Source organism: Balearica regulorum, chromosome 8 (genome assembly GCF_011004875.1).
Source record: "Balearica regulorum gibbericeps isolate bBalReg1 chromosome 8, bBalReg1.pri, whole genome shotgun sequence".
Taxonomy (NCBI): domain Eukaryota; kingdom Metazoa; phylum Chordata; class Aves; order Gruiformes; family Gruidae; genus Balearica; species Balearica regulorum.
The window spans coordinates 17,800,755-17,828,601 of NC_046191.1; the positions used below are offsets into that span (position 1 = coordinate 17,800,755).

Genomic DNA, 27,847 nt, shown 5'->3' on the forward strand with positions numbered 1-27,847 from the left:
TGTTTTTGGAAAACAGTTTATTTGGGAATTACATAATATTTTAAATTTTCCAAAATACATCTTACTAGATCCCTACAAAAAAAATCTAAATAAGTACAACAATATGAAATTAAGGTTTTTTGCAACAGTCATTAAATATTTACTTCCACTAATATATACATACAAAATGCCACACAATGAGCTTGTTTACCCTTGGAATGTGTGCTGCAATCCAGCAGTTATTCTCCATCTCCTCCAGTTGCACAACATGAAGACTCAATATTAACACTTTGTACATCCTTTATTATAGGCAAAAATCAAAAGTTTGTTGTTGTTGGGGTTTTTTCTAATAGAAATTAAATGCAACCCTCCGCAATTTCACAGCTGTGGTAGTTTGTCTACTGGGGTATCAAACTTGAAGTCTGCTGGGAAGAGATCTGGAGCTCGAGGGTAGATCAGCCTGTACGATTGTCTAATCGTAACGTCAGCAACACCAGCAATATCACCAATTTCTATGACAAAAAGCAGGTAAGTGATTAGTTTTTACTTTTGCCATTTGTACTGAAGAAACCAGCAAGCATAACTTATCAAGTGCTATGCACTTAGCTTAATTCCTAGCTCTCCCACAAGCCTGGTAAAAATGGGCTTAACCATGGTGACTAATATTTTGCATACGTAAGCCTGTCTTCTCACATGCCATAGTTCAACTTATGATATCAATCTTGGAATATTATCAGTTTCAAATCGGCAGAGGGCCAAGAGTGCAAAAGTCATTAGAAACATCTACGGCAAACTCTACGTGTGCCCAGCAATATTCTAATAAATCGTCATCAACATCAGGATCTTAATTTCTGTGCTTTAATGAGATATAAGCAAAACCAGCAAAAAACTTAAGCATAGACAAAAAGCGGTATCTTCAGCTAAACATGAAATATATTTACCTTAAAATGCACAAAGACATATGTCAAAGGCACAGAGCACTGTTTAACGAGCAAAGGAAACACTTGTTTGAGATTTATTTATTCAAGATTTATTCAAAATTCAACCAAGTTTGCAATTTAAACTTTGGAATTTAAGCTCCATGAAAGCCTTCAGTGTCATCTGAGGACGCTGAAGGAGTATGGAGTCATGTCTGTATCCATGGCAAGCAGCTGTATTTTGTTTTAATGATCACTCTTAAGAGATATAATCCAATAGCTCAAGGCGAGTAAGGATGAAGGCACTGCACTGCTTGGGCTCTAGATCACTCACATGCCCAGGAAACTGCCAACGTGATGAAAGCTCCAGGGACAGAATAAACAGTGATTAATGCAGAACAAAGCACCACAACCTGACAGGTAAAGGCTATTCTTTACCTAAAAGCAGCTCTCCACTATGAAATTGCTAGATTTTTTAACATTGCTGCCCTGGACTGGACTAGACACATCAAAGGATCTTCTGCAGCCAGCTACCAGCGCTTGGATCCATTTGTCACACAAAGTTCTAACCACCACAACAGCCTCAGCTCCCTTCCTTCCCTGTGCACTGCCCCCACATAGCCCTGATTCTCCTCAGTCCCGGTGGCTAATTCATGCTGCTCTCCAGCTCAAGTACAGCCCTGGACTCCTTGCTGGCTTCCCAAGGTCTTTCCTACCAGGAGAGAGTAATGCCAAAGGTCATCTATAGCCAAGCCTGCTCTCCCACCACTCCCATCTTTATGACAGGCTCACAAGAAGTCAAGGAACATGTACAAATTTAGGCAATTCTGCGGCTGCTAGAATGATTGAAGACTCAATATAATCTAAAGACATAAAGCCCCCAAGTTTGCATGTGGAGTATTTTAGAGCAGCAGAACGTACACATGCAAATATTAGCATAGGTGATGTTAAAATTATGCTTATTTGAATGTACTGGTCTATTGCATTCAAGAATCCAACTCCTAGTGCCAGATGAAAGTGAACTCAGTTTACATCAAGCATAGCTAATTACTCAAGTTTGGTTTTGGGAAGCGGGAGATCCTGGTTTGGTCCTTGCTGTACACAACTAGAACGGCAGCTTGTCACTACTTGCACAGACCTCAGCCAAGCTTTATAACAACACTGAATTCTCTTTCAAACAGCAAGATGTGGGGAAGGAGAAGAAAAAAAAAAAAAAGGTGAAGTTTTACCTTTTTGTGTCCTTTTCTCTGCAGAAGCTTGTGATGCCATGTAAATAGCTGCAGCTGCTACAGAGATAGGGCTTCTCCCAGGAACCAAATCTAATTCCACAGCTTTACGGGCAATGTGTGTTGCTGCCATTTGTACTTGTTTGGGAAGACCCAGATTGGAACAGAATCTTGACATGAAGTCTCCAGTTGTAATCAGATCAACACTGGTTTCAAGAGCTTTCAAAATAAGTTTAAAACACCGGCCTATTTCCTTCTTTGAAATCCTGGACACTGCACATATTTCTAAACAAAGAGTAAAAATTGAACTTTAGGCTGAACAGTATTTGCCCTCCAAAATAATAAAAATTGATTCTCAGTATATTAAGACCCACAAAAAAGGCCAATCTCATGAAGGCCCTCATGAGTAAGTAACCTTTGCACATTAGTGAAACTTCCAAATCACTTCAGTCAGTGCACCATTTTCATTAGGAGCTAATTAATACAGCTTGCTTAGAAAGGGAAATTTAGTACTTAGCATCAAAAAAGTTATATTCCTGTCAGGGAGAAGTTGCACATATTTACTGCACATTATTTACTCCAGAACTGTTGGTTCAAATTCAGTTACAACAGTCCCCATCATCCTCCAACCAAAGCACTACCTTTTAAGTTTCACCAACACTCAGAATGCCTTTCAAACACTTTTTTTCTTTTTTTTTTTTTTGTAATGCATTATGAGCAAAAATCCCACCCCTGAGCACCTACTCACTTCAGGAATATAACAAACTTCCAGACTCCCTCCTGCCCTCCACCCCAAAGGTGAGCTGTAGCTGAGAACAACCAATTCAGCAAAGTCCAGGGATAAGAAAACCAACCTCCTACGGTGACAGTAACTAGACCTTTACTTCATAGCAAAATTGAATCTCTATCACTGAAAACTTACCTTTAAATGTTCTTGGAACACCCTCTTGCCTACAGGCTATGTAGAGACAAGCAGAAGCAATAGCATCATTACTCCTTCCCTTCAGGCTCTTTTGCTCATACACTTGCTTGAATAAATTATTTGTTCGATCCTTCAAAGCAAGAAGACTAAATTTAATTAACTCTAGGCCATTTAATTAGCAGCAATATCAAAAATTCATGTGCTCATTATATTATGCTAACTAAGTCAATGCCAGAACAATTTAAGGAAGGGAGACATGAACTTACAACTATATTTCTAGGGAGGTTGATTCTGTCTGCCATGTTTGTAATTTCTTTAAAGGCATTCATCATCGCACGATCAGAGCTGCTCATTGTTCTGCGATTTTGGTACTTTGAATTCCCAAATTCATCAAAACTTGCTGCACCTGTGCCCTGAAAAGAAAAATTTTTATTGTCAAAAAAACACAAGCAACTTCCTCCTCATTTCAAGAGCAAACTTCTTCCAGCTTTATACACCTTAATTCAAGGCCTTCAGTTCAAACAGTTGTGCAAATACCACTGAAGTAAATCGTACAATCAAGCATTGCTCCAAACATCAGGTTCTATACTTTGCACAAGTCTCAAATAGTGAATTGATTTCCAAGGACCACAGATTATGCAGGGATTTTTCTTTCCTAATGCAACAACATTTTAAAGAATAAAATGAGTAACATGTAGCCAATGTGTGCATCTCAATATTCCTGTCACCAATGCTGAGGTCCAAGGTTAGATTTTATGCAACCCACGTGTCATTTGGGCTGCATCTGCACTGTGGCAGACCGGTGAGTCAGAAAAACAAAACTTTATGGCCAGCTGGAGACCAGTTGTTACAATGATAACTCAAATATGAAAACGAAGGCAGGGGCAAAGAGAACATCCAAACCAATGACCTATTCAGAACCAATTTGATACTGTGGCTGCTAGCAGTACCAAGCCTTGTGGCAAAATGTAAATATCCATATATTCTGCCTTTACAGAAAAGCCACAGACCTCTTAAAAGAAAAGCTTGAGGCCTTAGGAGAAGTAAGAGCCACCAACTCAACCTGGTAACTTCAAGACAAGCTTCCAACATGCATTTTTTTTTTTTGTACCTTACAACTGATAGTACAAATTGTGTACTTCTATTAAATACGCAATCAATTTTGCCAAACTAAGAGGGTCTAAAACGTTTAAGGTCTTCAATTAGCCATCAGTTTGTAACATGTCTTTAACAAGTAATGCTGTGTCAGATTAGTAATAGCTGATGATAACAACACAACCTGTTAAGTTTAGAAGAGCAATGTCCATAATTTAAATTGTCTACTTATGTGTTTGCTGTCACAGCATGCAGGGCCATGAGTTCTCTCAAGTGGAAAATGCTTCTTCACAACAATTCCATGTCATTAGTAGAAACCAGGATTCCCCAAATCAGCAAGCATTTATTTCTTGCTGGCACCTTCAAACAATTTAGCTGCGCAGGGGCATCCAACTTTCATTACAGATCCAACTTTCATTGCAAACAGATTTCTTCATTTAAACAAGCTGATACGGTGGCTGTTGCAGACACAGACTACTACACTGTTCTGTTCTGTGCCAAAAACTGTGAGCATAAAGCAGGTCTTGATCAATGACTGACTGCTAACCTGGCTATTCACATCCAGCACTTGCACACAGGAGTTCTCAAGCTGAAGACTGAGCAATGTGTCAGGATGAGCAGGTGGTACAAAGTGGGGCCAGGAGACAGTGAACAAAGGGCAGACCACACCATGGCACCACCTTGTTCCTCTGAGCTGCCCAGATGGAGTCAGAGCTCATTTCTTCTTTGCTGATGCATGTTCTTTGGAATTGCCCTTCTATTTTAAACTCACCTCTAATTCTATAATCTCTTCTGCTGCACATCTGCATTTCTTTGGTTGACACTAGTAACACTCACTCTTGACCATTCACACTGTTCCCCTTCCCTACACCCAGGGACTCCAGTTACACCCCATTTCTGATGAGCTCAGCAGATACCTCTACTGTTGAGACCCCTATCTGTGGTGCACACACACTTCGATACTGCTGTGGAGACCACGGACTCAGCACAGAACCCACCCTCACAAGATTCCCTGGCCCCCTGAATACGCCCTCTAGGACAGATGCTAGATTCCAAGATCATTCTTGGGGTTTTTTTTCCTACTCCTTCAACGTCCTTTCGAATGAAAGAACCGCCCAGAAATCATAGAATCTTTAAGGTTGGAAAAGACCTCTAGGATCATCAAGTCCAACCATCAACCCAACACCACCACGTCTACTAGACCATGTCCCGAAGTGCCATGTCTACATGCTTTTTGAACACCTCCAGGGACGGTGACTCCACCACCTCTCTGGGCACCATGATCCCAGCACCAACACAGCAGAGGGCTGCTCCAAAGGCAATCCTACTTCCTTGACTGTATGAACACCTCCAATTATCCAAAGGTTCCCAGTAAGGTTTAAACAATGAGCCAGAATCAAAACCAACAAACTTCAGGCCACAAGGAGCATTACAAACATATCTGCAACACTAGACCTTCCTTTCAGAAATTATGCCAGAACAACTTCCCTTGGCCCAAAATATACACAAGACTGAGGTCAAAAGGCTACTTCCTGGCCATCATTCTATCCCTGTTCCCTGCAATGTGTTACAACATTCATGTGCATCATGGCCACCTAGACTAGTGCTACGCACAAATGCTTACTGGAAGTGCATGTGCTCAAAATCTTGTAGATGCCAGAAGAGTGACCACAAAGGCCTATCAAACCTGACAGCAAGTCCAGAGTCCTTGTCTATTCAGGCTTCACACCAGATAGTCCTTAACCAGGAAACACTGTTCTGTCCTGGGGCCATCAAGTATTCCCCTTCACCACAGGGATGTTCCCTGGTCCACTATACAGCACTGTGTTGGTTTTGCGTGGCAAGGTTTTGGTAGCGGGGGGGCTACAGGGGTGGCTTCTGTGAGAAGCTGCTAGAAGCTACCCCTGTGTCTGATAGAGCCAATGCCAGCCGGCTCCAAGACGGACCCGCCGCTGGCCAAGGCCAAGCCAATCAGCGCCTCTGTGATAACATATTTAAGAAAGAGAAAAACAGTTAGAGAGTGCTTTTGCAGCCAGAGAGAGGAGGGAGAAGATGTAAGAACATCTGCAGACACCAAGGTCAGTGAAGAAGGAGGGGGAGGAGGTGCTCCAGGCGCCGGAGCAAGATCCCCCTGCAGCCCGTGGTGAAGACCATGGTGAAGCAGGCTGTTCCCCTGCAGCCCATGGAGGGAGGATGAGGGGGTGTAGAGATTCCACCTGCAGCCCGTGGAGGACCCCACGCCGGAGCAGGTGGAGACACCTGAAGGAGGCTGTGACCCCGTGGGAAGCCCGCGCTGGAGCAAGCTCCTGGCAGGACCTGTGGATCCGTGGAGAGAGGAGCCCACGCCAGAGCAGGTTTGCTGACAGGACTTGTGACCCCGTGGGGGACCCATGCTGGAGCACTTTGCTCCTGAAGGTCTGCACCCCGTGGAGGAGACTCACGTTGGAGAAGGCCGTGAAGGACTGTCTCCCGTGAGAGGGACTCCATGCTGGAGCAGGGGAATGATGAGAGGAGTCCTCCCCCTGAGGATGAAGAAGCGGCAGAAACACCGCATGATGAACTGACCGTAACCCCCACTCCCCGTCCCCCTGTGCCGCTGAGGGGGGCGGAGGTTGAAGCCGGGAGTGAAGTTGAGCCCAGGAAGATGGGAGGGGTGGGGGGAGGTGTTTTAAGATTTGGTTTTATTTCTCATTCCTCTACTCTGTTTTGCTTAGTAATAAATAAGATGAATTCCCTCTCTAAGTTCGGTCTGTTTTGCTCATGATGATAATTAGAGAATGATCTCTCCCTGTCCTTATCTCGACCCGTAAGTTTTTTTTCATTGTACCTTTTCTCCCCTGTCTAATGAAAGAGGGGAGTGATAGAGCGGCTCTGGTGGGCACCTGGCCCTCAGCCAGGGTCAACCCACCACAGTCTTTTTTGGCGCCCAACGTGGGGCTCGAGGGGTTGTGATAACGGCAAGTCTGACCCAAGTGTGTTAAAACAAAGTTGTTAAAAGCATTTATGATGTTATTGAAACAGTCACTGGTCATAATGATGTTCTGTTTGCTCACATGGCTTTGTTTTGTAAACCCATGTTTACTCTGTGCAATCCCTGCGGTGCTGTTTATCACCTCTGGAAGAGGGGTTCGTGTTCTCATGTTGTTATATTGTGTGATAATGACTTATGATAAGATATCATTGACAGTCATGGGTCTGAGCTGGTATGTGTATGTAGCATTTAGGTCAGGCCCATACCTCGGTCAGTATCTTTCAGAATTGATTAATAATTGGACCCAATCTATGGGGAAGACAGGGGGGGATACCTTCTCCCACTCTTTCACCTCCTCTTTTCCCTTTTGGTTGGTTACAACAATTTTTGAGTATTTTGAATACCCTTGGAATGTTCAGGCCATTATATTCCTATTGCTAGGTCTCCTGAATGCCTTCCCACTCCTGTTCAGGGTTAGCAAAAATCTTTTCAAGAGTACCACCCAGGGATCTTCCCCAAGGCTGAATGGTCAGGGCTGGCATGGCATGTGGGAGAGTATGGGTGGGTATCTAGAGACCTTTTCACCCCCAATGGTTTGGAGCTTCACTCCTGAACAATTGCAAGACCCTGATAAAATGGTAGAATATTTGAAAGGAAAATGCTGTGGGGATTCTAAGGAGACACAACTTACTGCGCTGTGCTGGGCCCTGGCCACAATCTATCAAACACTGCTGGATAGTAGACAGCACCATCCAGAGGAAGAGAGCGGACCCACAGGCACTGCAGCTGCCCAGGCCCCTGCGACAGGCACTGCAGCTACCCAAACCCCTGCGACAGGCACTGCAGCTACCCAAACCCCCGCAACAGGCACTGTAGTCAAGCCAAAAGATCAACCCACACCAGTATCAGTTGCCCCTATACACAAAAAGAAATACACAAGGAAATCAGTTCGCTTAGTGAAAGATGATGATGAACCAGGGCCATCACGAGAACAAGAAGAAGAGCCAGAACCAGAAGTGATTACTCGATCCCTGTCCCTGAGTGAGCAGTAGCAGGACCTGTGGATCCGTGGAGAGAGGAGCCCACGCCAGAGCAGGTTTGCTGACAGGACTTGTGACCCCGTGGGGGACCCATGCTGGAGCAGTTTGCTCCCGAAGGTCTGCACCCCATGGAGGAGACTCACGTTGGAGAAGGCCGTGAAGGACTGTCTCCCGTGAGAGGGACCCCACGCTGGAGCGGGGGAACAATGAATCCTCCCCCTGAGGATGAAGAAGCGGCAGAAACACCGCGTGAGGAACTGACCGTAACCCCCACTCCCCGTCCCCCTGTGCCGCTGGGGGGGGCGGAGGTTGAAGCCGGGAGTGAAGTTGAGCCCGGGAAGATGGGAGGGGTGGGGGGAGGTGTTTTTAAGATTTGGTTTTATTTCTCATTCCTCTACTCTGTTTTGCTTAGTAATAAATAAGATGAATTCCCTCTCTAAGTTCGGTCTGTTTTGCTCATGATGATAATTAGAGAATGATCTCTCCCTGTCCTTATCTCGACCCGTAAGTTTTTTTTCATTGTACCTTTTCTCCCCTGTCTAATGAAAGAGGGGAGTGATAGAGCGGCTCTGGTGGGCACCTGGCCCTCAGCCAGGGTCAACCCACCACAGCACCTAAAAGATTTATTGGGGTTTTTTTGCAATGGTCACCATAACCTCCCATTTTTTTTATTTTCTCATTGGTACTTATGGTTACCTTTTCGTTCAAACACTTGCTTATTGATATTAGAATCATAGAATGGTTTTGGTTGGAAGGGACCTCAAAAATCATCTAGTTCCAACCTCCCTCCCATGGGCAGGGTTGCCCAAAGCCTCATCCAACCTGGCCTTAAACACTTCCAGGGATGGGGCCTCCACAACCTCTCTGGGCAACCTGTTCCAGTACCTCACCACCCTCACAGTAAAGAATTTCTTTCCAACATCCAATCTAAATCTACCCTCTTTTATTGGTAGTTTTTTATATTGAAACTACCAATGCAGCTGCAGGCAAGTACTGTTAGCCAAAGGATTTTACCCTGTCAATATGAACTCAAGAGCCATACCCAATATACAGCTCACAACTATAAAAGGGTTGGAAAATACTCTTCCATCTCAACCACTTAAATAAACCACAGCAATTCTCCCTGCATTTGCTATTTAAATGCACCATCTACTTTCCTTCTGGAGCTTTCAATTGAGAGACAATGCTTTGTTGGCTTCAGCCCCTGACAACCATGTTAAGAGTCCCTTTCCCTTCATGGAAAAAACAGAAGCCATACAGTTTTAACTGAAATCAAATAGATTTTTAAGAATTGTGCATTCTACTGTTGTGGCCTTTGTGAGACATCTACTTATAACTTCCCCATCTCAGCAAGAAAGGTACCTGTCAAAGTAAGTCGTTCCACCTGTTTGTGAGCAGAAATCTCACACATACAATCCTGGAAACAGCCCCAAAGATAGCTACAGTGCGAAAACACAGTCCAGTAAACAGTGGGAATCTCTGCTAGGGCTCAGTGGAGGTTAGGTTTACAGTGCTGGCAGCCAACAGCTTTGTGCCCCAGTATATCCCCTTTAATAGCAGAAAGTAGAAGTATCATCAACATCATGCACATCATTTAGGTTATCCACAGCACCAAGGAATGCCCCCAGATCCAGCAGTCTTCTTGCCCAGTACAACCACCTCATTACACAGTCTGATGGATCCTTTTCTTCTTTTTCAATCATCAGCCCTTGACATCTTGCCAGTGCTTATCAATATAGCACTTCCAGATCCAGGCCATGCAGTCTGACAACAGCCAGCTTCCTTTCAGAAGGATCTCATCAAAGCATAAGAATTCTATACCAAGAGATTGCATTAGTTTCTTGTTTGATCAACCTAAATTCTCTTGTAGATGCAGTCACAACAAAAAGGAATAGATTAACTACAAAGGGTGACAAAAGACAACTTTTTCCACAAGATAGACAGCAAAACTTAAAGTTTTCTTTTAGATTCATAGAAAAGAGTTCTTTATATCAAGGCAGATCTAGAAGCTGCTTGTTCAGTTATTTTTCTTGAATTTTACATGAGGATTTTAGAAATAACTATAACATTCTGGCAATCAAGTCACAGCTAACACCAGACTTCACCATGTCTCCAATTGATCTGCTTTGTCATCAGATCAACTGCAGCACACAGTATCTACTTTCAGCAAGATACAGTTCTGTGCCAATATCCTAAAGATCTGCCTCAAGAATGCAAACCACTTCCACCGCAGCCAACTATGCTATTCATCCTCCTCTTCACAGACAAATTAATCTTTCTTCCAACACAGGCTGTTGCTGCCTCAGACAGATGGGTCCCTTAAGTACTAAAACCAATTAGGAACTAATCCCTTTGCATCGACAAAGCAGGCTCTCTTTTGCTGCGAGCAGATACAGACCACATATCCCAGCAGAAAGGAGTCCCAAAGCAGCACCTCCTGGTTTCAAAGGGGAAGGAGTGACAAACCATCCTGTGAGGTGGGACTGCCCCCCTTTCTTTACTATTGCAAGGCAACAGCCAGCCACCAGAACTTTACTGCTGTACCTGGCAAGCGGAGTGGTTCGGACTCCACTTTCACCTACATTCCCAGGAGTTTACAATAGATCTCTAATATGATGTACCATGAGAATTATCCATGTCCTTCTCTTTTGGATTTTCTACAACATGGGTTGTGATTTGAGGTTTTTTGGTGGAGGTGGTTGTTTTGTGTTTGCCACTTTTTGTGGGGGGCCTAGGGGTAGAGGTTGGTTTTAAGATTCTATTATCTGCAGCTCTACCTCAAGCAGAAAGGAATACCTGTGTTCCCTGTCCCATGCGAAAGGCTAAAGCAATCTCTGGCACACAAATCTGGGGTCCACTCCCAAGCCATTCTAAGAATTGTTGTTAACTGAGAAAATACAATCTTACCCTGCTTCATTCTCTGAACTTCCTGAAGGCTGCTCTGTACTCTGTTGGATACCACTATCTTCCTCATGACTACACCAATTTCACCTTTGTGCAACTACTGTGCACATCTGGGTCAATCCTCATCCCAGCCTACTGCTGGCAGGGACTTCAGAGGACTGCTTGAGAAATGTACTATTACTTTGGTTTAGTTACATCTCCTGCAAAATTCAGGTCCTTTCTGAACCGACAGGAAATTTCTTCAGTATCTTCTGATATAAGCCATTCTCTTCCTTCCAAATGACTGAGGAAAAACACAGCTCCTGATAGAGTTCACATCAACGAGCTGACATACCAGAGCTCCTGCTCACTAGCAAGACAAACACAGGAACTCTTGTACAGAACGCATCCTGGTTTGTCAAAGAGATTCACAACTTCCTGTAGAAAAAAATGTCTCTCTTCTGTGATTCCTCCCCATGAAAATAAAATATCCACAGTAGGATAGACTGCCCCCTCTACATTCTCCAACGTGATCCTGGCAGTGCCAGTACTTGGACATTTTTACTCACAGTTCTTATAGGTTAAATCATGCCACACTGACATTCTCACATCTTGTCTTCACTGAATGGCACTCTTTGCTACAGCAAGTTTCTTCATGCCTATCCTGGGATGTTTTGGTTAAACAGCAAAACTGTTTCATTAGATGAATGCCCATCTCTGAAAATTTTTAGTTTTCACTGAAAAACAAACTTTTCACAGACGTTTCATTATGTCTTTAATTCTCTCACTGAGTCTGCTATCCCTCATACTCTAAAAGAGGATCTGAACCTCCAGAGAGGTCACAGCACAAGTCACTGTTCACTCAGATACAAATTCTATCTTTAGCTTAAATATCTTTTGTCTTTTCCAAAATGCAGGTTATAGAAGAGCTGAGAAGGTCATCCTACCTACTAAATCAAACTGAGTGCCCAGAAACAAACCCTGTATTTACACAGTCCCAAAATGAGACAACAGTGTGAACCTGGAGCAAACAGTCCCTTTCTCCATCTGTCTATAAAGGTGTATTTCTGATCTTTATCATAGCTGACCAAATTGGTGACAGAAATCCAAGCCCCAAAATCTACACTCTTTCTGAACCTATACAGGTGACATTAAAACTCCAGTGATGACTTCTGCACTGCTTCACAGAGCTACTTAGCAATGTCAACTTTTCTGATGGAGCAGTGCAGAAATTTGTTTGCTTGAACAGATTCTAAAAGCCACCATAAGGCATCCTAAAATCTGGTGGGCAGCAATGCTTGGAGTTGTCCAAAACACAAGCACCTACTTGGAAAATCCTTTGAACAGAAGGTTTATTTTTCACCTATGGTGAAAGATCAGCTGTCCATATCAGTATTCGCCAGTTGACTTCATCTCTTTGAAGAATTCTTGGTTGAGAAGTATGGTGCACACTTCCCTATATGTATACCTATGTATTTAGGTATGTCTACTTCTTCATCCTAGAAACATCACTGCAACAAACACTTCTGAGAAATCCTGGTGTGCATGTACCACAACACGCAAAGCAGCAATACATTTTTAACAGTTATTTATCAGCAACTGGACCACTTTTCATGAAACACTCAAGAAATCCACAAAAATCAATTTGGATCTTGCAGTAAAAAAATACAGCACAAAGTACAGGAATGAAAACTTACCTGGGTCACTACTTCATTAAAGGCAGAGCATCTGCATGATTAATCTTGCTTGCTCTCTCATGGGAAACAACAGGATATGGCTGTACCACTAAATTTCAATCCAAATATACATGGAATACTTTCTTCTGGAGCACTCACACCATGAAAGAACTCTACATTTAGTGCTTTAACACTAACTGGAAGAACTCGTACAATATGCATGTAGATCTCCAGGTCTTCAATATGAATCTGACGCAGATTTCATTACAAAAGATGATAGTTCAGAACCATCTCAAATACACATGCTAAGTCAAAGTATTTCTTTAAAGATTGCAACATCAGCCTTTCTATTTATAGGAGTATACCTAAGAGTGGCAAGTAATTCCACAGCACTGCAAACTTTTCTTTTGTTGAAGAGGTGAGCCCTTTCCTGCTACCCCCCAGGGAAGAGCTCAGTTTAGACAAATCTGTTTGTAAATACGTTCTCTGAATAGTCTCCTTATGGATATGCAAACATGTACTTAACATAAAGACATTCAAACTTAGTAAAATTTAGTATTTTAAGTGTTACCTTGCCAATCATTGTACTCAAGTCGCCATCGCTCAACAAAGGATTCTGGGTATCCCCAACTCGAGAGGGATCTTTTGTTGCTTTGTCATTGCTGAAAGTTCTCCACTCTGACCCTACGTCTATGACCCGGTCACCTGAGTTCACAGAAAACAACAGTCTGTGTTAATGTAACATTCTGAAATATTTCATGAAACTTAAGTTACACATCTGAGCTCTCCAATATAAGAATGCAGTTTATTGGCATTCCCAAACAGAACAGTAACTTGCAGGACAAGGTACCACAATGCTTGGAATTTACAAGTTAAGTTGAAGGCAACAAGAAACAAAAAACGCAACTACAGCTGCACAGGAAACAGCTGCACAAAAAAATAACTAGTGAAATGCATCCAGAACACAAAGAGTTACAGTTATCCGTAAAGAGTATCATGGGGTCTTCAATACACAAAAGGACCTTGATTTCAAGCTGGAGGTCATGGTTGCATACAGATGTTCTCAGCCCTTACACAAATGAGTAAGTTACTGTAACATAACAAGTTCTCTCACATTTGCTCTGTGTTCAAAGCGCGTATGTGAATTATCTATCGTGCACAATCTCATTAAGCTATAGTAAATCACTTCTGTGTATGAGCTCCAGGTACTTGGTGCTCTGAAATATGCCACCTTCTAACCCACCACAACGACATTTTGCAGCTCAATTCTTGTTCTTGAAGGGAGGTCTGAACCTGCGCAACTCCATTTATGATGTCTGACAGTATCAACACACAGTATATACGCATAACTACTACTTCTTAAACTCAATGTTATTCCTGGAAGAATTTAAATACAGATTCAGAGTAAGCAGAAAAAGCACTAAACCCACGTTCTCTGAATGAAACAACTTTCCTTGCAGTCCTCTATTCATCTCACATTCATCTAAACCTTTCCTACAGCAACTTTTCGGATGGAGAAATAACTCTAACCAACATTCTGATGCAGGCAGAAGCCCTACAGTAATCACAACAATAGACTCTTAAGAAACAAACAAAAAATCCACAAAAAAAAAAAAAAAAAGAAACCCCACCCCACATCCCCTGCTATTGGCAGTGCAGTTCATTTTATTCACAGGTCTAGTAAAAGCTGCATCTCAAAGGTGTTGCCTCCAGAGCAATACTACAGAATTATTAATAATACATGTACAGAAAAGCACAAAAAGAACACTTTTCTTAGTGTTTTGCAGTAAAGCAGATTACAGCTCTGTGTAGGATATCAGAAGAAAGTTGAATACAATTGTCACCCTGTTTTGCTAAACCTGAGTGTTACGAAAGAAATGTCTGCAAAAAAATAAGTAACATTGACTGCAAGAAAATTTTCCGGTATGGAAGTCTCAGCATGAAACCACAGAGGCTGATTTAACGTGGTAAAAACATCAAAAGCACTCTGCAAGCAACAGTAATACAAGATATGAAGCTGGAGAAAATACAGGAGCAATGGACAGAGTGGTGCAACTGTACAATTACTGGGGGGTGGAAATCTAGTCTGAATTAGGATCTTTATTCTTAACATAAAATTACGTAAGGAATATGCCTGAAATTGAAAGCTGTGAATGAGCCATAAGAAATCATGACAACCAAAAACAGTAAGTTTAGGTTAGAGGTGTTCTCATCAATATTTGCCAGACATGCTCACAACCATGCTCCACCTTTATTTACTGCTCTAATGAAAACCAAGAGGGGGAAGGGGAAAAAAAAAAATAATCATCAAAACCTAGAAGGTTAAGAATATAGCAGAGCAAAAGAAGGCACAGATCCATTCTTTCTGCTACAAAGGTCTCTCCCTCCTTGCAAGCTTAAATTAGCAGACAGCATGCTCCTCTAGCTCCTGGACTCTGTAAATATTTGATTCAGCAATGCTCCTTCTATGGCTTAGTCGTAACTTTACTTTAAGACAACCCCCCAATACTGTTTACAGCATCTAAAAAAAGCAAAATGTACTTAAAATTCTGGCATGGTATAAATAGAACACTGAGTACAGGGCAATGATGTAATATTTTTTCCACACAAGTGGGAATGACCTAAATGACTCACTCAGGGATCTGCCTCTTGTGAGTTATGAACCACTCCTGCTCTAACAAAAAACGTGTTATATCATTGCCTGCTTTGGCAAACATATTACAAACAGAGGATTCAGACTACTATTTCAGAGCGAGAAAAGATTAAGTAGAACAAATCACTGAATATAAAGCATTTGTGTAATTAAGATGCAGTATACAAATATCTTTACTTTGCCAAGAGATCTGCTATTGCAGAAAACAACTTTCTGTATACTCTCGGTGTCTTATTTAAAATATACAGAGGTCCTAGGAAGTGCATTCCACTTTTCAAAAGGCTTCTATAAGTGCGACACAAGCTAGAAATATTAACAAAAACAGAACAAATAGTCCAAAAGGTTTCCATAGATGGAAAATATACTCAGCTACAAGCAGTCAATTATCCCATTCAACACACACACACAGTGTGGCATTTAACTCTTGAAAACATAAAACACATTTTAGAACTGTGACATTAGTACAGATGCAATTAAATCCCACTCTAAGTGATTGAAACAAAACCTTAAAATACTGAAGCCAGTCTTAGAAAAGCAATGTAAAGAATCAGCCTTGAAGATGGGTCCTGAGTTAACACTTGAAGTCCTAAACTGAATTTGCTGGGTCATACACTACTGATTGGCTTTCCTGAACCACCTGGAAAATGGGTCTGACAGTCAAACATCAGCGTAAAAAAAGCTCCCAATAAGTACTTTATAAAATCATCTCTGCTTTCTCACATCATCATTATATTGGTTTTGGCAATGGTGTCGAGCTGTGATAAGCATGGGAGTGGCTGCATATTCCCTTCACTACTTCCTTTTGATGCAGTCCATTTGAACAAAAATAAGCTTCACTAGATATGGTTACATTAGACACTCCTTTATTTAATTTTCACCAGATGAGTTCGTCTCTTCAGCTTCCTCCTCTGAAGTACTTGCAGAAAACACCATTTACATGACCAAATCTTTATGGAACCCATCTCCAGACTGCTATCCTGAAGCATCTTTCTGAACATATGAGTTTTTCTCCATTATGGCATTTAATTTCATAAATCATTCTTCCAGTATTCAGTTACTCTTTAAAATATAGTCTATAGACTGACACACAGGCTCTAGTGGAAATACACACTGCAAACTTCACTGACTCAGGATACCCACCGTCTGAAAAGCTCATTTAGTAAAATGTAGAACTGTGATTCAGAACGGAAAACCTCAGACCAAGGTTACTTTTCTTCACAAGTGCCAAATGCAAAGAGCACACACTACAGAAATGCAAAGGTAAACTCAGGTCGGTATCAAAAATTAAAATATCATTTTGAACAGTTTTAAAAAATAAACTTAAAATGTCTAAACATCACCAATTATGTATGTTTAATTCTTCCTCCAAAAAAATAGAAAATGATTTCTCAAAGGAAAATATTTTCATTCAACAAGGCCTGCATTTGCAATTATGTATTTATAGAGAAATAATACCAGCTATTTTAATGTTGTACTCCCCTTGCAATAACTTATTATACACAGATATTTTATTCTCCTTTTGCATTCTGTATTATCTGTTATATGAAGACAATATAGCTGCAAATTGAAAATGTTTAATCAAAACAAGAAATAGGATGAAATTCACGCCTCAAGTAACATTATCTTCCATTTCAGTCTTGAAACAGTTAGGAGACGGTATGTACTTAAGTCTTTTTCAAAGGAGCTCTAATGTTAGCTGTATATTGCATCAACTTGTATGTATTATCAACTAATCTTTTGATCTTAACATAAATATGGTATTAAAAGTTTATTTGCACTTTAAGTACCAAAATATCTCTTGTTTCTACAGTATGTTTCATTCTTATAGTTAATGCATCTGCTGCCATCTAGTGAGCACATTTATTTTTAATTAAAAGCATTCTGCAATGCCAAATTTTAAAAAAATGGAGAAAACTACAATTAATTTCAGTCAACTCCTTATTAACCAGAGTCATGAGGTGCTGAGACGAACTACAATGAAAAACTTAGGTAGTAGGCTACAAGCTGAGGAGAATTGTGAAGACTGTACCAAGCCAGGCTGAACTGAGCCTCCTCCTTTCCAGGCTAACAGTCCCAGCTCTCAGCCTCTCCTCTTATGGAAGCTGCTCTAGTTCCTAGATCACTTTTGCAACCTTCTCCTGGACTTGCTCCAGCAAGTCTCTACCTTTCTGGCACTGACGAGCCCAGAGCTGGACACAGTACTCCAGATATTTACTCCTCCACATTCTACTTATTAGCTTACGAATTGCCCCACACAGTAGTACTCAACTTTATCGTTTCCAAAATATAATTTTTTTTTTCCCAGTTTTCAGCTTTAGAACTTTTATTTAAGACTAGATGTATTAAATGTAACCAAAGAACACACTCTTGGGTAAAAAAAAAAACCACCCACATAATTTTACAGTCACAGCTTTTTCTACAAAATTTCTAGCCTTTTGTAAGATAGTAATACTCTTCGCAAAAAGTTACCTTGTTTTCAATAAATTGTCAACACCACAAACACATCACCACTAACAGCAACACCAGCCTATTCACAAGACTCTGCTGAAATAACAAACAGAACCAGAGCAGGCTTTGAGATGATGTTAAACAAAAACCCAAACAAACAAAATACCACCAAATCCACAGAAGACTTCGACTAGTTTCCAGACATCAACAGCATCATACCAGTACCAATGGGCAACTGTGGATCAAAACAGACACTACAGCACTGCAGGCAAATGACTGTTACAAGAACAAAGGCTTAGCAGCTCCCGCATATCAAAATGATGACAAAGCCAAAAGGACTTCCAGGCTTCCTAAGCCATCAACTTGTAATAATTTTGGATGAAGCAAATGAGAGTAGAAATGTTAAACAGTCTGGTGAACAAGTCTGGTCAGTTGAAGTCACACCTCTTCAGGACTTGTGGCCTTTAAGAGACAAACAGCTCATGTACTTGAAAAGGATGCTCCAAACTACAGACTCTCAATGAAAAAGCCTGTACCTGATCTACATTACATCACAAAAATAAGAGGCCTTAGACTCTTCTTCCATCAGAGGAGTTCAGATAATTTCTAGCCTTTATTTGCCTTAAATCCCTGAATAGGATGATTCAAAATGTTACTGTTAATCCACTAAATAAATCTAGTACTTCAATTAACAGAAGCATTCTTCACAGTGGCTCTCAAACACCTTTGGTTCCCAGCCTAGAACCCACTAACTAGAACATCTCCTCCATCCTCCAGAAAATTTCAAGTTAAGAGTGGTGCTTATTACAAAGCCTGACAAAAGATGCCAACTTTTGACATCTAAAGTCTATGTTTCCACTGTTACAAGCATTACTGCTGAAACAGCTAGAACGGTCACCCTTGTCTTTAAAACTGAAAGAGGTTAGACTTAAAACACAGACTATTTGAAATGCTGACTGGAAAAGGCTGGCAAATTACTTTCTTTGTATTGCAAACTCCCTGTGTAAATCAAGCATCCATGAATGCTCGTGCAAAAGTCAACTATTTAGAATTTCTTTAAGTATCAGCATCCTTTTTACAATTAGCTCTCCTGTGGACCCAAAGAGTTTTATTTGCAAGGATTAATTTTTGTCAGACACTTTTTAGTGGTCTGGACACCAAGTGTGGAAGCAGTAACCAGATATAAGGTGCTAATATACATCCATATCTAAAGATTTTTGCTTATTTATTTAATAATTTGAGATTTCACATTTTAGTTTTAAATGTTGGTAAAACAGAAAGAAGTAATCATGAACATACACCCAAATATGAAAAGATTTTTCACCATTTGGAGGTATAAAAAGGTAGTAGAATAGAAGTAACTGCACAACTGCCCTCTACTGGATCCAAATCAGAAGTACTTAAGCACCTTCTCCACTTGCATGATACTACCAACAGCTGAAAAAAAGGTTTCTTTGGTTTTCAGAAAATAAGCATCTATGTATAGACACAATCAATCTTACCCCTAATGACAGACACCCTGAGTAAGGGACATGCCAGCAAAGAGGCAATCATGAAACCCCTTCCTAGTCATTTGTTATATTGTAGAGAAAAAGAAGAAAAAAATTTGTGGTACAGTTAAATCTTATCTATTCTTCATAGACCATACCTGAATTTAAGATGCACCATTTAGATCTCAAACTTTTCAGAAGCATTAGCCAACCAAATATTCTGACAGAATTTTATAACAGCCTTACTGCTGACCACAAGCTATTGAACATTCTTCCCCAAAACTATTTAACTGAAGACTCAGGTATACACAGAACATGGAATAAACATCTGAATACAGGTCATAATCTGATTCAATACTTTAACAAGTTGATACGTGCCCAAGGATTCTCATCAGCTGAAGACCGACTTCTGCATTTTTATTTAAGAAGGCTACTCAAAAACACTCTATAGAAGAGCATCATCCTTCTCTAAACCATACCTGCCTACTGAAGCAGAGCTAACCAGTGAGAGAAAATCACTTACTAAACGTGAAAATAAACTCCCCACTGCTCCAACTCCTGCACACTAAGACAATATCTAACAAAACTACATGGAAGTTTAAGGAAAGTCTTAGATGAGAAAGGTATTCCTACCCAGCTGAGAAGCTACACAGCTGTACACACCACTAGACTCATTCTTATTCCCCTCTGAAATTCAGCTCACCACCTTGCTACATCAAGAAAATTCAGTGCTCTGTATTCCACTTCCATTCTACTTTCTTCAGCCCCTTCTGGCATATCAGCTGACTTCCAGCTTTTTTTACTGCCTAAAAGGCAGTAAGCAAAATATTTATCTGTCAAGAACCAGGATCTACTAGCCTTGTGTTCTTGAACAAAATGCTCCTCCTCCACCAAGTCTGTCTGAAGAATGAGATATGGTCAATGTTTTAAATGAACATAGAACTAGTTCTCCAAACCCTAAGAACTCCAAGAATTCCAAGCCAGCACATGAACACTTACGGTACCATATATCCTAGTATGATTTGAGAAAAGTATGATTTGAGAAAAGACTTATGACAGCACATGAACTTGGACTTGTATAGTTTCAGATGCATGTCAATCCAGATTAATATCAAAATTCCATGGATAACTGCAATTTAGGTCTCGAACTGCCTTTCATGCAAAAGGCAATTAACAGGAGGAAAAGTTAACAAGCTGGAAACAATTATCATGAAAAGATGGAACACAAGCTAAGCCAGTAAAGGTAACAGTGAAAAGGTAGATGAGAGTTTTTAGTAGACTGAAGCTGTATTTTGAAGCAATAATAAAACAGCCATCAGCTCCAGTCATACTGACATTACAAGATTTAATTGTTTTAATACTGCACAGCAAAACACCACAGTTTATTTAGAACAAGTGAAAAATGTTGTGCAAAGAAAAGTCAGTATACTGGATAGAACTTGAATTTTCAATCCTAGTGAGACGCTAACACCACCACCTACGAGTACAAAATTTAACTTTGATTAAAAATCTCTCTCAAAAATCCCTTTCAAAAACAGTACTTCCAATATACAGCTCTGCCTAAGACATGGAATTCAACTGTTAGATATCAACTCCTCCTTCTCCGCCAAACTCTTCCATTGCTGTACCCTTTCAGCTACAGACCTGATAAATGCATCCTCAGTCATAATACTAGTAATAGTGATTTCATCTCATATTCCCAAAAGATTGATTACAAAACCTGAAAATTATCTACACGCCAGCTATTTTATCCTATTACACTGTTTTACAATTAATAAGCTCACACTTTTTCCACAAATGTGAAACTTCAGTACTTTGCCATAGCAAGCAAGAAAAAACATCAAGTGGAAATACACTTAGTTTAGCCAAAGACTCTTTGCTCTAATTTCAGCCAAATTGTACTACCAAAAAAAAAAAAAGTGAAGTCACATCACTATGTACTTTGCAACAGTAAAATAAACACCCAAATTCAGCATTTACTATTCTGCCCCACATATACCAGCAGTGCTCTACAGACACCAAAATCACAGTATTTTTAAATAAACCTGTAACACTTCTTTAGCTACAGAGCATATTGAGTCTTTTGGGGTTTTAGACTGTTCTAATTGATCCCATTCAGTGATAAAGATCTCACTAACTTCCAGCCCACCTCAAAACACATTCTCAGTGGGCCTTGTTCACATCAGCTATATATCAAGCTTTGAAACAGAAATCCATGATTTTTCTATGTAAGAACAGGAAATTAAATCACTACACTCTTAAGGGGAATATGTATCATGGAATCTGCAACAAATACATGAAAGTTTTCTCATTTGCAAACAAAATTACATCTTCATTCCTTTAAAACACCCCTCCTTCACACACATCTCCAGAAAGCAGGCATCAAGAATTGGATCCGTTTCTCTCCTCCTCTAAATTTCTTACCAGACCAGAAGAGAAAATGCTGAATGTTCACACTTCCGTTTGGTCATGCACTCTTCAATTATTTATCTTCGTCTGATTTAAGTGGTTTTCCAGACTAGCTGCTAAATACCCCAGCTAATAAATTGGACATATGGAGGTAAACTAAATTGCTGAAGAAAGCCAAGACAGAATGAGAATAATCAGCACAAGGGAAGTACATGTTAAAGCCTTTCAGTGATAAATCCATAGAAAGGCCTACTAAAAAACACTGCATGCTTAAAGAAAAAACACTTTTTACCCTACCAGTAATGTTGGCTCTAAAGAGGACTAAGATCATTTTAAACACATTTTAAAAATTCAACTCAGTAGAAGTTTGTATTAATATTCTAATGATTCTGCTCATCAAAAATGCTGACAACTTGAACTAAAGAAGTCTCCAGTGCTATTGATTCAGAAGAGACCAGAGAGTAAGTCTCTAATGCAATAATAGGTTCTGACCAGGTATCAGAAGGTACATGAACTGAGATTTCTGATAAACTCCCAAGTTCCTAAAAATGAAACATCAAGCAAAACCCTTCCCTCTTCTTCTAAAGCCAGAATTATCTTAAAAGTTATGAACTGCTCAAGATGGGCTTTTCTAAACTTTGGTTCAACTTCTATGGCAGCCATGCAAAGAGCTCAACGTGGACCAAACTATTTTTAAGCAATAAGCCTATTACCACATTTCAATAGGAAATATTATGTGGACATTTGAATTTTTAACCAGCAAATTTATTATGATTCATTTATCTTTATGATAATTTATGCAATTTAATCCATCCCTTCTTTTAACAAAGCAAGTAACGACCCTCCCCCTAGCCTTTTAAATGGTTTCATAATTTTAAAGGAAACTGGTACTCAGGTTCAAATAGTTTATCATTTACTTTAACAAGCTATGTGGAACTTTGCTTTTTGCATAAATAAAAGACACACATTTTAGTCACCTGGCTAAATTAGTACTACTTTTGCTGTAACTTATTAAACATTTAGCTTTATGCTAACAGCTATACAAAAATTTTTAATTCAGTGCAAGACAAGAGTGAAAACAAAATCACCACAATCTAGGAGAGAGGGATATAAAACCATCTGAAATATTTAGCCCCCCCCTACTACTGAATGAATCACCTGAATGTGCACCCTCAAAACAGGGATTTTCTTTGGGTTATGGCACATCTAAAAAAATGTAATAGAAATAAATGAGGTTTAAACACTAGCATGAAAAGTTTCCCATGCAAAAGCAATAAAGGCAATAGGATGCACAGTAAGACGCTCATCCTAGAAGAGATACATAAAAATGCATATGCAGCATGTTCTACAACAACATGATTCTCCCCCACCCCCATTCAAATGAAAACAATGCCTAAAAGGCCTTTCATTTTGAATATTCCATTATACTTAGAAATGCAGTTTAGCCTGTGGAAGTTGCTGCCACATGAACCAAGTAAAAGAGCTCAGCAAAATTCCACAGGAAAAAATGGATATTTACTTTGGACAGTATTAAAAGCCTTAGGAGAAGTAATTAACAAAAACAGGTGCTGGCAAGGATATAAAGAAAAATCCTTCAGGGCAGAAGATAACTTCTAACTAATGGGAAACTGAGACTTTTTTTTTTTGTAAGCTCTTTGACAAAGACCTTTTATTACATTTCTTACTTTCCTGACTGAAACAACAGTCATGATTAAAGACAGAATACTGGACTAGACAGCACAATATTCTAATTCAAAATCACAACATATTTTAAATTTTCAATCTTTGAAGAGAATTTGATTCTTTTAATAATGCAAAAAGTTACCAGAAGACAGACTATTCAAAACAGTAAGCTTTTAGCCAACAGAATATCATCAAGTAAACCATTTAGGCATCAAGAAAAAGCCTTTTAATACTTGAATTATCATATACTAGTTTTGTGGAAAAACAGATCTACAAGCACAATTTAAGTTATATGGTAATTCATAAAAATTCAAATAGCTACTTACCTACTACTAGTCCACACTCAGAACAAATCATATCACCAGCTCTGTAATCCTCTACTAAAATGGAGTCTGGATGATTTGGGCAAGTCACTCTAGGAAGTACATCCAAACTAAGAAAAAAAATTAGAAGTATTAATTACTTTTAATCAAGCAGGCTGCATATCCAAAAGTATAAAAGTTCCTTGCTGAAAGGAATTCTTTAATAATACAGAATTTACAGTGATTTAAATGATAGAATATTAACCTAAACACCTGAACTTCACCTTTTATTTAAATGCTGTAACACTACATTTGACAATCAAGACTTCAGGTCACCTTAAATTTCAAATTTTGGGTGATATACCTCGTACTAAACCCACTTCAAATTAAAACATCAAAAATCTAAATATCAGACTTGATTAAGTGTAGTCTAACTCGCAGTCTATCACTAAATGAAGTTAGTGTTGATTGCTTCATTGCAAATAAGTGTTCTCACTCATTCTAATCAGATCAATATTGTTTACCAGGTCCTTAATTCAGGAAGTAGTGCACACAAAACATGTGTCTTTAGAAAACAGCTGATTCTACCACTGTTTTATTATTTTCAAATATTTGAAGAAAAAGTCCAATTTTAAATTAACTCATTAATTGTGAGATCTTAACAAAAACAAATCAGCTCCTGAAAGGGATTACATGACAACTGCTTCCAATAACAGGGATCTGTGCCCTTCACATTCATGCATCTTCCAGAGTTAGAGCAAATATAAAAAACTTCCTACAAAGCATTAGCAATATTTAACACAACTTTTAGTTACTAACTAGAGTAATAACCAATTGCTTCTAACCAAACATTTTAAAAATATCTCATTCAAGCTACTAGTGACTGACTGTTCAGTAATTCTGTTAAAATGATCATTTCAAAACTGGAATAATAATAAATAATAAAAGTTTACAATTGGGGTCCCTATATTCAACAAAGCCATTTTGCTTGAGCTAAAAAGCAAAGGGTTGATCACAAAAAATTTTTCATGAGTACCCACCAACCTCAGTCTGATTGTGCTAAAAAGTAACTTCTAATCCTTTCAATTGTATAAAACATCCCATTAAAAATTTAATTAATTCGAGTTTCCCCCTTCCCACTAATCCATTATTTCAGCCTAACCTATACATTCCACTTTATTGTTTACTTTTTAGATATTTCTGATGAGTCAAAATTACAAAAAAACCCAAACATTTTAATCCAGTGACTGTTCAGAAAAATATCTAAGACTTGAAACCAAAATTGAAAATCAACATCACTCAATATTAAAACCTCCAGAAAGAACATACGCACACAAGATCTCCAGATGTAAATTATGTTCAAAATGTTACATAAAAGCTCTTTAAACTACTTTCCTTCTCATTATTCCCAGCCAGTAGTTTCATATGACAAGACAAAACTGTTGACAAAGCATGTGCAATCATCTGACTTTTGGCATTACGCAAAAGGCTAGCGACACACTAAACAAAACAAAACAAAAAAAAAAAAATCCAGAAGCCTGAAAGAATACTAAAGTGTTTTGTTTCAGACTTTACCTTCACAAAACATTGTAAAAACTAGTCTTCCTATCCAAGTTTTCACTCGTTTATCTAGACGTACATACTCTACTCCTTATAACATCCAGGTTCAATATAGTAAGCCAGCTACACTGAAGGAAAATGCATGACACGTGTAAAGGTCCACCTGAGCAAATAGCTCCTGAATTGCAATAAGACTACTAGGAAGCACTCCCTAAAGGCTAGGACAGGTTTAGCCGGAGTAACAGAGTCACTGCACAGTCCGCTCCGTGGGGCCTGCCTTCACTCCTGACTTGAAAGAAAACCTCGATACAGCTCCAGGGAAAAAGACCAATTCGGAGCCCGAGACCCGTTTGGCCACTGACTAGTGCCGGTACAGATTTAGGGTGGGAGCCTAAAAGCTGTTTTCAGGACCCGATAACCTGGAGCCCAGCCAGAGAGCAGCCACCTCGCCTCAGAGGCGGCGCCGAGCGTGAGCGGCGGCCGGCCGGACGCTGCTCCGTGCCGGGGGCTCCGGGCCCAGGCGATGCCCACCCGCGGGACACGCAGGAAGGCGCTCGATCCCCGTAAGCAACGCCAGACCCGGGACTGAGAGCAACCCTCCCTCCGACAGAGCTGCGCTCAGCGGCACGAAGATAAGGCGCTACCGAGTGCTTGGCCCTACAGGAAAAAGAGCTCGATCACAAGCGCCGATAACACCGGGCTCTCACTAACAGGCGCTCCGGAATCAAGTCACAAATCGCCACGAAACCCACTAAAACGCTCACTTCCTCTCGGAGCGCTACCCATTAATAACTAAATGAAGAAGCAGGGCGGAAAACTCAGCCTGCCCGGCACTCCTGACCTCCGGCCGCAGACTGCTCCTCTGAGGCCGCTCGGCCCACACGAAGAAGCCCAGGGAGGCCCGGCCCCCCGCGGCCCTCTCTGACCTCCGGCCACCCCGGGAGTCGCACACGGGGCGGCCCCAAGACACGGGAAACCGGAGAGGGGCCGACCGCACGGCGAACCGGGAGCCGCGCCGAGACGGGGACACGGAGGCCAGGCAAGGACGGCGATGGCCGCCAGTTTCTCCCCGGGTGGCAGTAGGGGCAACGCGGCCATTTTCTCTCCTGTGCCGCGGACACAGAGATATGGCGGAGCCCCTCCCGCTTCCTCCCTCGTAGCTCTCCTCCGCACGGGCCCCTCCGAACGCCCAGGCCGGCCTCCCGTACCGGCTCGTGGACGCCATCTTGCCTCCCTCCTGCCGCAGCGCCTGTGTGAAGTCAGGCGGCTAGCCAACGCTCCCCCTTATATACCGACAGGGGTAGGCGGGGCCAGCCGAGGGCTCGCTACGGGTCGCGCGAAGGGACAAACAGGGGGAGGCGGCAGGCTGGTGCGGGCAGGCTCCGCCCTTCCTTACCTTCGTCCCGGGCCTGGCGGTAAGGCGGGGCGCTTGGGGCGGCACAGCCCAGCGGGGCCGCAGCGGGAAGGGCGGAGGCAGGTGCGAGCAGGAAGACAGCCAGGGCCCCTGCCACCCGGAGTGTCGTTCTAATAAATCCAGCGATGGTGGGTACCTCGGGGCTGCGGGCTCAGAAAGCCCTTGTCACCTAAAACACCTGCACTGGGCGAGGCTGAGCCAGAACCTTCCCCTTGGGCACGGCACAACCCAAGGCCCAGGCAGGAGCAGGACGAGCACGACCGTGTGCTGCCGACAGCCCTTCCTGCAGCAACTCCCGCCTGCCAGCCCACCCTCGCCATGCTGCCGCTGCCGCGCCAAAGCAGAGCAGCCCTGGGACGTGCCGCCAGTTCAGCTGTTTCTGTGCAAACTCCAGCAGTTTGGTGAAATACCACAGAAAACGAGTTTAAGCAAAACCGTGGAGTTTGCACAGAAGTGTCTGGGGCACAACATGTTCTTGGCTCTGGAACTGAGACCAAGCAGAGACCAATTCCCAGAAAGGGGAAGAAAAGACAAGTTTAGTTCCCCCTTAGGGGCAGCATCTGCTACAGCTGTTCTGGTTTGCCACTCAGCTGCTTCGACCATGAGAAAAACCTTGGCCCTTCTGCAGGACCTGCAAGCATCGGGCAGCCTGGCTGTGACTCATGGAAGCTCTTGGCAAACGGGCCGTGCACAGACACTCAGCCTGACTCAAGCAGCCACACACACACAGGCTCACGCCTGCTGGTTTGTGTGGGTTTCCCGTGTTTCCCTACACACTCCTGCACAACGTGATTAGCTTCCCTTCTGTCTCTGCCCTCGCACCCACCTTGGCAGCAAATGTCAGGCCAAGGAGAAGGAGAAACCCACAAGAACTGTTGCAAAACCAAAGCTCTCCAGAGATTCCCCCAGAGATCATCCATATACAAAATAAGTCTGTATATTGAGCAGCAACAAGTTTTCAAGGCCAAGCTGTAAAACAGTTGAAAAAACCCTATTCCTTTGGTATGAGCCCCTCCTCACTCATAAAGAGAGGGATGAATAGGACAGGAGAGCCTACAGATTTCGTAAACTGCCATTACTTCAATGCTTTAAAGTGATCACTATGAAGTCCCTGAACAGTTGTAAATAGGCTATCTATTAATCGGAAACAAAGGACTGTTCGCACCACTTAGGACCATG

At 41.3% G+C, this 27,847-nt stretch overlaps 1 protein-coding gene across 2 annotated transcripts; it reads right to left on the reverse strand.

Moving 5' to 3' along the window:
- Window positions 1–26,561, reverse strand: GTF2B (general transcription factor IIB). 2 transcript variants are annotated; one of them, XM_075759865.1, is made up of 7 exons: window positions 26,463–26,561; window positions 23,719–23,825; window positions 13,281–13,414; window positions 3,311–3,457; window positions 3,045–3,174; window positions 2,126–2,407; window positions 1–491 (listed from the first exon to the last, which is right to left on the reverse strand). In XM_075759865.1, the coding sequence occupies exons 1-7, from the start codon at window positions 26,477–26,479 to the stop codon at window positions 358–360; spliced, it is 951 nt and encodes a 316-aa protein (XP_075615980.1). In that variant the 5' UTR covers window positions 26,480–26,561; the 3' UTR covers window positions 1–357. The 2 variants fall into 2 exon arrangements, with proteins under 2 accessions (XP_075615980.1, XP_075615979.1); XM_075759864.1 differs by lacking the exon at window positions 26,463–26,561 and adding an exon at window positions 26,096–26,367.
- Window positions 26,562–27,847: the final 1,286 nt, after the last annotated feature.